Genomic DNA, 12,516 nt, shown 5'->3' with positions numbered 1-12,516 from the left:
CCCTTTTGTCCAAATATGGTCACTTCTCGCTCTAAAATACCAAGATGGCGACGGCAAAAATGCAAACTCCCGGCTTCAAAACGGCAGTCCACAAACCAATGGCTGACGTCACCGATGCTACGCCCACTATTTTTACAGTCTATGATTTGTGCCCACATCTTTCCATGAACTATATGTAACATGGCATTGCCTTTAAAAGTTGCCTCGCGTTCAGTCTCAACACACCTTAAGTGTTCTTACCATAAATCCAAATTATTTTATATAACCCCAGTCCCAAAATAAAAACCAATAGGTGCTAATGAGGGAAAAGTACTTATGTAATAATGTTAGTTGTGCCGTTAGCTCACAAAAAGATAATGTAGACCACAAACAACTGCCTTTTATGGCTCCCATGGAAACAACGTGCACACCCATGGCATAAAGTCTGGGTCATAAAGAGGGTGATCATCAGGCTTATCTTGTGTAGCTCCACCTTTATATACCCTCCACCCTCCAAAACCTCTAATATATATTCCAACAGTTCTTCCATTTACTTTCTGTGACATCTGATGCATGAAGCTGCACTTGAAGTGTGATAGCAAACAATCCTCAAATTTTTCCAATTGAAAGCTTTCGTTAAGGAGAGTCTGAATATTTAGACTGGAGGAGCGGTTGGGATTTTCGACATTTTTACCTTTTTGAAAGACCTCCACCTGCCGCCACCATGTGTACGGGAGCCTGCTCAAAGTTTATCGCCATCCCGCTCTACATCCTGGCTCTAGTGTCCATGATCTGCAACATCATACTCTTTTTCCCTGACTTTGACACAAAGTATGCAGCCGCAGAGGGCCAAATCACAGAGGAGGTCAAATACATGGGGGGCTTTATAGGAGGAGGACTCATGGTGAGTAGATTGAGATTACATTCAGTGGGAGTAATGCCTTAGGTCTTCCAACAAGAAAAAGGTCCATATTATCATTATAGAAACGACCAGTGGTGGAAAGTAACTAATTACAATTACTCACGTTACTGTAATTGAGTAGTTTTTTGTGTACTTTCACTTCTTAAAGTTAGTTAGTGTAGTTTTGTAAGATCTGTAATTTTACTTTTACTTAAGTATGTTTTGTTTGAATTTTGTACTTTACTTTACATTTTAAATCACATCTGTTACTGAGTAAAAAAAGGTCTTTAAACGCTTTTTACTTATAATTTGCTTTTTTTTAAAGGATTTTGTCACTTTTTTGAGTTTTAATAAATCACAAAAGACTGCGATTTTTAAATAAGTATAATATGTATAAATAAAATATTAAGTATAAATAAAAAAGAATATTTGCTGTTGAAAAGTAACTAAGTAACTTTTTAATTTTAAATTAGTTACATTTTACTTTTACTTGAATTTTTATGCAGGTAATTTTACTTGTACTTAAGTAAAAGTTCATTAAAGTAATAGTACTTTTATTGAAGTAGAATATTTTTGTGCTCTTTCCACCTCTGGAAATGATATGATGATTTCAATGTATAAAGTAGTTTGTAGTGGTTTCTATGGTTAAGGTTTGATCAAGTTAAGGCAACTGAAACTACTTGGTTCAGATTAAAAAAGAAAGATCATAAAGAAAAGAAACCACTTGGTAAGAGATGAGATGTGATAAGTGTCATTTTTCTAGGCTCAATTGAATTAAAGGGGGCACTTAAAGGTACAATATGTAACATTTCTGCATTAAAATATCTTAAAACGACCATACCTATGTTATATATTTTTATGAGTTGTGTTCTTACACTATCCCAAATGTTTCCACCAAATTTCAAACCCAGAGAAATCTGTTATTTTTTTTTGACACGGGACGTTTCCTTTAGTCGCCTGTCAGTGGCGTCATATAACCTTTCACCCTCTAGTTACTTCCGTCATAACACGGTCACCCAGATGATACGTACGTCACAGAAAGAAATACTCGTAACCGTAATTCTGCTTTTTTTGCCACACAGCATCATTTTGTGATTGATTACATGCCACTTTGCAACACAGTAATACAGCAGAGACCTTATTTATTGATACATATCAATATCAATCCAGCTTAACGTTACTACAGTGTGCTGGTTGACAAGTAGCTAACGTTAATGCTAATGCTTGGTGGGTAACATTATGAGGTTACAACATCGTTCAACATGCTCATAAAGTTATTTTGAGTGTGATTGTTTTGACCACGGTTAACAGCACTATGCTAACCCACGCATAAGTTCACCAGTAACGTTAACGTTAGCTGTATAGATAGACGATTAATCTAATGCTAATTTAGCCAGCTAGCACACTCCGGTCGGTCTGCCTCACTCCCCTGGCGCAGAGAGACTTCAGTCGGGATGACAGCTGACAACAGCCCCGGGACATATAGCTAGCTAGTTACCGTTAGCCCCCAGTCAGCTAGCAGCCAGCCACTATCATTACAGTAATCCATACCCGGCCAGCACTTAACTCCGGTGCCAGGTGCTAACGACGCTAACGGCAGTTTAATGAAGCGTCGGGAAACAGTCACAACAGAGGCCATCCATAACGTTAGTTACCTCTCCGTTAGCGCTACCTACAAGAAATGTAATTTCTCTCTCTCTCTGTTCCCTCCTCTGTTTCTGTTGCCAGATCCTCGTTCCTGCCATCCACATTCACCTGACCAGTGCTAAGAACTGCTGTGCCAACCGCTGTGGGGTGAGTGTGTACAGTATGTCAACTGTCTGACTCAAATGTTGCCTATATGTTTGTCTACCGTACCATGTTAGCCCCATCATGTTTTTTTTATTTTTTATTTATAAAGGAAAACACACATTAATCAATATTTCGGTAAACATGCCAGTGTTAGCCAGCCGGCTAATTTTCAACTGTAGTCCTTTGGCCAGATGTTTTGAGACCAGAGCAACAGGAAACAGCACAGGTTCAAATGTACAGACAAGTCATTACAGGGTTTCCGCGGGGTCTTAAAAAGTCAAAAATTTAAAAATCTAAATATTAGGCCTTAAAAAGTCTTAAATTCGCTAGTATTGTCTTCTAAGTCTTAAATAATTTGAAACAGGTCGTAATGTCCCTACATCCATGCAACGCTACCTCTAATGCTCTTTCTTTTTTAATTCCGTGGTGTTGTAGTTCTTTCTTTCGCTAGTCCAAATATAATTTCGCTGTATTATGACTACAAATGAGACCAACATGCTACTTATATTGCAGCCAATCAGCTTTCGTGTTCTTGGCACGAGTCTCTCTTTGGTTGTACCACAGACATGAAACAGATTTTACTCTTTAGGTATGTGGAAGTGCAAGTTTAACGATGCTTGGCTTGAAAAACCTGAATTTAGAGCTCAGTTGATGTTGTGATAAAGGTCTTAAATTTCATTCATAATGGTCTTAAAAAGGCCTTTAAAAGTCTTAAATTTGACTCTGTGAAACCTGCAGCCATAGATGTGGACATCTTCTAGTTGTAGCTGAAATTACCGTGTTCTCTCAAGCCAACCTTTCTCTGTGAAATGTAATGATCTTTTATTCACCGAAAATCTGTATTCTTAAACTTTTCAGGATACATTTGCAGACACAAAGTTGCATAGGTGTTAATTACTGTAAGCCAGTGGGAGGAAGCGTTTTTGAGGAGCCCTAGTGTCAAGGCACTGTGGCAGGCAGCTACAGTATGCACGCTGCTTCACACACATCATCATATTATATCGTGTTTATTGTGGTCTAAGTTCAGATGATAACCGTGATGGAATCTGATTTTCACACTGTCGTGAAAAACATGGAAGCCAGTGGCTGCTGTATGCATTTGGAAATGGCAAGCAGTAATGGAAATTATACGTGACTTATAAGGTCAATGTGGTGCGTAAAAATGTGTCACAAAAGACACGTAATCCATAAAAAAACACTGCAAACCAAAAAGACATGAAGCTAAAGTTGCAGTTAAAAATACAAGAAAAAAAGAACGACGATGCAGGGATAAGAAATAGCATAAAAATCCCTGCCTACATACTCACTACCTTTGGATATTAGAATGCCAAGCTCTGTATTTTCAAAAGGAAATTAAAGAGGTATATTTTTTATCTGGCCTATATATGTTATAGCATTATTTCATAAGTGTGAATCATTGGTTTTATATAATTTTTAACCCTGGTGTTTATTTTATATTGTCTTGTTGTTGTAATTTGTAATTTTTAGTCTTGCTTAATCTTTTGTTTAGTTGCATCTGTGTTTTAATTTTGTTCAGTGAAGCACTTTGGGCTTGCATGCTTGCATGAAAGGTACTTTATAAAGTTGAGATGAGTTCAAAATGTCAAATCTCCCAAAAAGTTGGCATGCAGTTTCAGTGTCGCGGTTGAATCTGTCCCTCCAGCACTGACTCCACTATGTGTGTGTGTGTGTGTGTGTGTGTGTGTGTGTGTGTGTGTGTGTGTGTGTGTGTGTGTGTGTGTGTGTGTGTGTGTGTGTGTGTGTGTGTGTGTGTGTGTGTGTGTGCTCCATGCAGATGTTCCTGTCCATTGGTTTCGCAGCAGCTGGGGTGCTGGGTGCCGTGTACAGTCTGAGTACTGCTGCCCTGGGCCTCTCTAACGGGCCAACGTGCTTCTGGAAGCCCACGCAACAATGGGGAACACCCTTTGCTAACAGGTAGGCAGTCTTCATAAATAGACATTATACATGTAATGAGAACTGCATTTATAAAAGAATACTCTAAAGTCAATGTAATGTTCTATCAGGGACGTGCACAGACATTTGGAGGGTGCCATTGCTCAAACCTGAAAAAAAAAGAAGCTGAAGCTGACGTATGGTGGCAAAAAAATGTACACAAGATTGGAGGATATGGCAATTTAATTTGATTTAACTATACTAATAATGGGCTAATCTTATTGATGCACAACAGCAAAAAAGTTTATTCAGGCTCTGTCTCCAGAGGGGCAACTCAGCCAATCGGGGCAAATAGGCTGTTATAGGCAACAATAGCCCGTAGCTGTGCATGTCCCCGTGTTCTACTGTATGTTTGCTTGCAGTACTAAATTTCATCCTTTCCAGTTCCGGGAACTACCTGTTTGAAAAAGACCAATGGGCTTGGTGTGAAGAGCCGAAGAACGTGGTTGAATTCAACGTGGGCCTGTTCTCCACTCTGCTGGCGGCAGCGTGCTTGGAGCTCGCCTTGTGTGCCATCCAGATGGTCAACGGACTCTTTGGCTGTATCTGTGGCACCTGTGGCAAAGAGGTGAGACCAGAGCAGACTATACCCACTTTCACACCGATGGCCCAACCAGGGTTATACCCAGGGCAACTGTCTGTCTGAATGGCGTAACCCCGGGCATTCCCGAAACCAGTGATGTGTCTCACTCTGCTACTGAACTGTGTGCAATGTGTGTCTGAACCAGCGCTGCACAATTAATCGCAATTGTATCGAAATCGCCACATGCACGAGTGCAATATCCAAATCGCAGGATGGCGCAATATGTGTCAAACTATTCTGAATTAAGTTTAATTATTGTGCTAATCCTATCCTAAAGTCTGAAAAAAAAGAAACTTTGTTTGATACAGATATATTTTTCAATGAAAATGAGAATGAGGATACAAAAAGGATCTTTCCCCTCCAATATTGCGATCGCAATATCAGGCAAAATAACATGGCAATTAGGTATTTTCCTCATATTATGCAGCCCTATTGTGAAGTGCGCTCCAGGTGATTGAACCAACTGTCTCTCTTTCTTCTCTCAGCAATAAGATGAGCTACAGCACACCATGACTTCTTGAAGAAGAAACGACAGGGATCATCATCACCATCGCCATCCACTCTGTCATCAACACCACCATCATCATCACCACCACTTTCCTGATCTGCTGCGCCGACGGGCGATGAGATAGAGGCGGACAGTCGGAAGGATTCAAGAGGAATGACTGGGACTATAGCCATAATCGATTGCATTGTTTTCAGATGACACTGATGGAATGTGTGTGTAGATGGGGAAAAAACAGATGTATGCTGTATTCGTATCTGTAAATTTGTACGTTTTTTAAAATATTTTGTAACAAAGCTCCGAACATAGGCTTGCAGAGAACACAGAAACGTGATTTAACAGAGGCTAAAACCTGGACTGTCTGAGAGGCAGAAATACACACCCACATCAAAAGATTGTCATAATAAGTTGTCATCTATTGTCTCAGAACAAACTTGGTTTTCTGTATAGTGAGGCCTGAATTTCTCCTAGTGCAACGTGTAAAGAGATAATGTGGCCCTACAGCTGAAAAGATTTTGTTTTTTGAAATTCTTCAAATCCCTTGTAAAAACATACCTTTACTTATGTGGACAACTTGTTTTGGTGCTTGAAATGAGTTTATCAAAGTCATAGGTTACACAAAAGTAATGTAATACATGAATCAAATAGTAGATACATGTATACTAACAGTATAGCAAACAAATATCCAGTGGAATGTGAATAAGTATTTACCTAAATACAGTACAATGTTGAGGTCCTTGCATTGACAACTGCAATGGTTACTGAGATTACAGATTAAGCTACCTAACAGTAAACAAGGTCAAAAATGAGCTCTGTCTCCACCAGCTACATGTATATGATTTGATTCTGTCATTGTGCTTCAGCCAAATATAATCACAACTGGAAGAAAAAATAAATAAAACATATTGAAGCGAATATTCATCCAGAGTGGGATGTACGCAGACAAAAAAAAAAAATCAAAACAACAATACAAGTCATTAAGAAATGAAATAAAAAATAAGTAAAATCTATATAAAATGTATTTTAGTAAATGGATAGAAATGAGAACGACCTTTAATGTGTCTATTTGATGTATTAAGGCTTGCTTGTTTGTTGATAGTTTGTTTTATTTTAATACTCATATAGGCTAAGTGCATTTTTACTATGCATACATTATTTAGCGTTTAACTGAAAATTTTAATGTTGGACTTGTATTTTTTACGGTGTAAAATTTACATTTTCTTCCTTAAAAATGTATAGGTCTTTATTATTTCACCACTGCAAATATGCAGTAGGCCTTCGTTTTATGGAAATCTCCCACAATCTGGTGTTCATATAAAGCGACCCCGTGTGGGTGCTGCTGACCGTGGGGATAAGAAACCGAGTACACGAAATGAAAAAAAAAAAAATAAGACACCAGCCTAGGAAAACACTTGACCCCGACGTGATTTGAACACGCAACCTTCTGATCTGGAGTCAGACGCGCTACCGTTGCGCCACGAGGTCTACAGCAGCTACGGGTCCGACATTAGATTAAAGAACCTGTACCCGTAGATTATTTTGTTATTTGCATTTCAGATATGACTCCGCTTTTCCTAAACAATGTACATAGCGTACGTTGTCGATCTATGGCATTATATCACAGTAATATTTAAATGTTCAGCCATTACGGAAGGCAATGTTGTTAATGTATTAGCCGCTAGAGGGCCCTCTCTCACAACATATCATATACATTTCAAATCAGGTGTCAGCATAATTTAGCCTACGTCATGGCCCACAGACACCTGTCTGCAGGTTTATATATAATACCCCCCAGAAGGAGAAAAAGAAGCCTATTAAAAGAGGTACAATACAGTGCCTGATTTACTAAACAACAACCTTGTAACTGAAAAACACTTATATGCAACATTTAAAACAGTGATCTTCAACAGTGGGTCCGTGACCCCTAGGGGGTCCTCAGAGTTACTGCTGGTGGCAGCCATTAAAATGTCTGCAAATACACATTACCATGAATCCAACATATTATAAGCAAAGATGAATCGGCCCATTCGTACCAAAAAAACACAACCATTTAATTTACACAACATTGATGATACTCTTAGCCATTATGGTGGCCATCGACAGATAGGCCTACAGTTAACCTTAGAGACCTAAAGACTTAGGTTGCCTTCCACGTTTAACATTAAAACATGTTGAAAGAATATATTGTTATATCGATATAATCCATTTTCATCCATCTGTCCCAGTTTAATATGCAACAAAATTTTTAAACAATATATGTAGTAGGGGGTCCTTGGCCTAAAAAACATTGAAGACCCCTGATTTAAAATTTTTAAAATCCACTACGTTCATTCATTATTATTGTATAATTATTTTAGGAATAATGCATGACTGATGACCTTTTTTATTTTGTTATTTTTTTAATCTCACGCACCCCCTGCAGTACTCAAACGTACCCCTAGGGGTGCGCATACCCCATTTGAGAAACACTGGACTAGACTCTACAGTGCTCAGCATAAGTTTACACACCCATGCTAAAGTTGACTAAAAAGAGGAATAAAAAAAATGATCTTTTGGAAATTGATCTTAACTGCCGTCATAAAAAATAAGACGAAAAATCCAACCTTTAAGAACACCAATTTTCTTTGTGAATGAATAATGTATCATAAATAAATAAATGTTCTTCCTTAAAATACAGGGGGCATAAGTATAGACACCCCTATGTTAAATTCCTATAGAGGCAGGCAAATGTTTATTTTTAAAGGCCAGTTATTTCATGGATCCAGGATACTATGCATCCTGATAAAGTTCCCTTGGCCTTTGGAATTCAAATAGCCCCACATCATCACATAGCCTTCACCATACCTAGAGTGGCATCGGGTACTTTCTATAAGATCATCTCTGAATGCAAATCAAACCAGGTATTAGGCTAACTGAAATAAAACCATTTGTATTCCTCTTTTTAGTCAACTTTAGCATGGGTGTATTCACTTATGCTGAGCAATGTAATTAGAGTTGTTAAATGAGATTTTCTTATCAGCCAGTAGTCGACTTCTGTCTCATTTTCCCCGAGTTACTTGTCTGGTAGTCTATATCCTCGACGTTCCACTTCTGGGATTGCTCCGGTGCTGCAGGAAATTCCGCCGGATGAATGTTTTTTCCGTTTCCTTCATCTTTCTTTGTGTTGTAATTCTAACATCCGGTGGATTTCTGTGGACTATGGTTAACTGCTCCTCAGATCTCTGCTAGGTAAATCCAGACAGCTAGCTAGACTATCTGTCCAATCTGAGTTTTCTCTCGTACGACTATTTTGCAGCTGCTCTGTGCGGAGTTTAGCGCCGCCCATGACGATTGTGATTGGTTTAAAGACATGCCAATAAACCAGAGCATGTTTTCCTCCCATCCCGGAATGCTGTGTGAATTAGCCAGACTCTCTTTCGGCGCGCTTTGGAGGAAGGTCTGGCAAAGCGAGACTACGGCTACGTTCAGACTGCAGGCAAAAGTGGCCCAAATCAAACTTTTTTTGGGGTCAAGTGACCAGGTCAGACTTCTTCAGAAGTAGGGTGAACACTCAAATCTTGCCCAGATCTGGTATTTTTCTGCTTAGTTTTTTGATTCCCTCTTCCGTACGTTTTTTGGCTCTCTGTAACTTCTCCATACTTTCACCTATTAAAACCATTCAACTTTTAAAATGTTCAGCTCTTTCAGCTAATGATGGGACTTCTTCAACTTTTTTTCTACTATTTATACTTTTTAAAATATTAAGCTTTTTAACACTTTTTTTTAACATTGAAGTCAATGAGAGCATCCTTCAAATCCTTCAAATCTTCTTCCGCTCCCAAAAGTTTCAGCTCCTTCATACTTTCACCTACAGACGCCAAATAAACTTTAAAATGTTCACAAAATATTCAGCTATCCGACTTTTCAGTTTGATATCTTTTACAGTTCCTGTTAAAAAGCTGTTTAAGTTTAGTGATCATTTCAGGAAATTTCATCGATTAAACAGAGTGTGTATTGGGCTGCTTAGAGTGATGATGTCATCATTCAGAGTGTGAAGCTTCAAAAAAATTATCTTTGTCCCTTCTCTGTAAATTGCTCGTACACCCACAATTGTTACTTGTCATAAACAATTTATACATCAAAACGTAGGTATTTTTGTCTAGTTTCAGAAAATGTCCTCAGTTTCGTGATATGCTTTTTACTTTTGGCTGACAAGAGTAACACAACTCCCTCCATTCACTCTCCTGTATAACTTTCTTTGCATTTCCCAGCAAAACGCACAGCGAACCATCCATCCATCCATCCATCCATCTTCGTCCGATTATCCGGTGTCGGGTCGCGGGGGGAGCAGCTCCAGCAGGGGACCCCAAACTTCCCTTTCCCGAGCAACATTAACCAGCTCCGACTGGGGGATCCCGAGGCGTTCCCAGGCCAGGTTGGAGATATAATCCCTCCACCTAGTCCTGGGTCTTCCCCGAGGCCTCCTCCCAGCTGGACGTGCCTGGAACACCTCCCTAGGGAGGCGCCCAGGGGGCACAGCGAACCACTTTTTTAAATCGCTGATATGCCCACATTTTTATGTTTATCCATATAAACTTTATACCGATACGTTCACAAAGGCCTTGTGGTGCTCAGGATGACGTCATTTGACTGATAGCAGTTATAGTTTTGCCAGTCCGAGGCTTTGTTTGAGAGCTTGCTCTCAGTGTCTGAATTGCTGCGGTGTACTACAGGAGACATATTAAGACCAGGTGCGATCGTTAACAGATCAAAGAGATGTTTATAAACATGGCCAGGCTCTTAGTAACCATGACAACCCTTTCACAGACAGTCTACTTGATTACTCCAGGCTTGCTGTAGGAGTCAACTAACTAGACTAACTATGATCATCAGTCTAGATCATTTGCGTTCCACTTCTGTCTGTCTGTCTGTTTTTCTCTATGTTGTCCCTATTCTGTTTTCCCTCCTCCTTCCCTTCTTTTCCCCCCTCCTTTCTTTTTTTTCTCCCCCCCCCCTCCCCCCCCCTCCTTCCTTTTCCCCCCCCCTCTCCTCTCTCTCTCTTTCCTCTTCCTCTGTCTCTCCCTCCCTCCATCCTTCTCAATCTCTCTCTCCTTCCATCACCCCTTCTCCTTCGTCTCTCTCTCTCCCTCCTCCCTTCCTCTCTTTCACTCCCTCTCTCCCTTCCTTCTTCTGTCTCTCCCTCCAGGGTCATTTGTGATTTCATCCATGTATATAGGCCGGCTTTTTTCAGCCAATATATCCACCTCTCAGCTCTTTAGGGTCATGCTTGTTTGTTCTACGCAATGGATATGGCTGATAATAATACAAAGTCTTTAAACTTTCAGCCTTTTTAGTCAATTTTAGTCAAAGTTGCTGTCTTTCTTTTCCTCTCCTCTCTCTTTCTTCTCTCTCCTTCTCTCTTTATTCTCTTTCTCTCCTCTCTCTTCTCTCTTCGCCTCTCTTCTCTCCTGCTCTCTTTTTTTTTTTTTTTTTCTCTCTTTCTCTCCCTCTCTCTTTCCTCTCTTTCTTCTTGTTTAGACCCATTCTTTTCACCTAATATATTTCACATCTCATCTCAGCTAGATTGATGCCTTTTCATTCTATGCAGTGTATATATCTGATAATAATAAAAATATTTCTTCTTTCAGCCTTTTCAACTTTCATCTTTAACAGTATTACAGTATTAATTTGTTTCATATTTCTGCATATGTGAGTCATTATCAGTTAGAAAATCTACTCAGACCTCACAATTTTCTACATATTTTGTCATTATTCAACCTTTAAAGCAAACAGTTCAGTTTAGCATAAACTTTTAACTTTTTAATGAAATTCATACTTATTAAAACGATTTCCGCTTTTTCAACTATTTTCACTACTTCAACTTCTTCTTACGGATTTAAGCTATTCAACCAGTTTAGCTTTAGCAATTCAGCTATTCAGCATTCCCACGCATTTTCTGCTGGAAATGCATTTTCTAGTTTCTAATCAGATTTAGACCACTTCCATATGTGGGCCTGAATCAGACCCGGGGCAGTTTTTTTTCAATGCGGCCCGAGTGTGAACAACCAAGGTGGATTTTATGTGACTTTTACGTCAATCTACATCGACATTTGTCACAATTATGCGCCGGCAGGAGTTAGCCCTAGACACAGACCGTAACATTAAAAACTGACAGAAAGTTTTGAATAAACTGCGTCTCTGTGGAGCTATTCACAACGCAGTCCCACCACTCCTGGCTTTGTCTCTGCATCCACACAGACCTCTGTAAGTGAATTTGCAGCCATAACCCCACAAAAAGGCCAAAATAGCCAATTTGGCTCTCTTTCTCTTCATTCTTCTCCTCCACGGCACCTGCTCGTTAACGTTACGGCTGCCATTACGCAAACATTTTGAAATAAAAGCGAAACTGCTGACTTCCTCCATAACCTCCCTAACTTCAGTGCAAAGGCGTGCTGCGTCTGATGTCATTGTTATTGGTCTTTTGTGCATGCGGTTCAGTTCGAAACCGCAAACAGTTCACACTGGAATCTGACATAGGCCACATTTTAAAAAGGTCAAAGGTCAAAAATCTGAATTAGGCATTAAGACTTGTGGTGTGAACGTATCCCGGCCTCTGTTCATAATAGTTCATTGAATCACAGGTCTCTTAGTTTGGAGCACTGTAAGATTTGGACTCCAAATGTCCCTAATAATCTAAAGAACATAGTATATAACCTCTAGAATAGATAATGCTAATTTAGTATTTAGTCATTTATAATATTTCACATGCGTCTACAGCTCCTCTATTCTCTAACTGTTATTATTTCAACATTTGGACCGATGATG

General features: G+C 39.4%; 1 protein-coding gene and 1 non-coding gene across 2 annotated transcripts; one reads left to right on the top strand and one right to left on the bottom strand.

Annotated features, from left to right (window-relative positions):
- The first annotated feature begins 530 nt into the window (after positions 1 to 530).
- tm4sf21b (transmembrane 4 L six family member 21b) lies at positions 531 to 6,627 on the top strand. Its single transcript, XM_039821509.1, has 5 exons — positions 531 to 883; positions 2,609 to 2,674; positions 4,467 to 4,606; positions 5,009 to 5,192; positions 5,693 to 6,627. The coding sequence occupies exons 1-5, from the start codon at positions 704 to 706 to the stop codon at positions 5,696 to 5,698; spliced, it is 576 nt and encodes a 191-aa protein (XP_039677443.1). The 5' UTR covers positions 531 to 703; the 3' UTR covers positions 5,699 to 6,627.
- Positions 6,628 to 7,125: 498 nt separating this feature from the next.
- Positions 7,126 to 7,197, bottom strand: trnaw-cca. The gene has a single exon. It is a non-coding gene; the product is annotated as a tRNA-Trp (tRNA).
- Between the last annotated feature and the right edge of the window lie 5,319 nt (positions 7,198 to 12,516).

This window comes from Perca fluviatilis, chromosome 14, assembly GCF_010015445.1.
Source record: "Perca fluviatilis chromosome 14, GENO_Pfluv_1.0, whole genome shotgun sequence".
Taxonomy (NCBI): domain Eukaryota; kingdom Metazoa; phylum Chordata; class Actinopteri; order Perciformes; family Percidae; genus Perca; species Perca fluviatilis.
This window is presented reverse-complemented; position numbering and strand designations above follow the sequence as displayed.

Bases quoted from the DNA above. Each gene is read 5' to 3' on its own strand.
- tm4sf21b (XM_039821509.1), top strand. From the start codon at position 704: ATGTGTACGGGAGCCTGCTCAAAGTTTATCGCCATCCCGCTCTACATC. The intron at 884-2,608 runs GTGAGTAGATTG...TTCTGTTGCCAG, and splicing joins TTATAGGAGGAGGACTCATG to ATCCTCGTTCCTGCCATCCA. The intron at 4,607-5,008 runs GTAGGCAGTCTT...CATCCTTTCCAG, and splicing joins GGAACACCCTTTGCTAACAG to TTCCGGGAACTACCTGTTTG.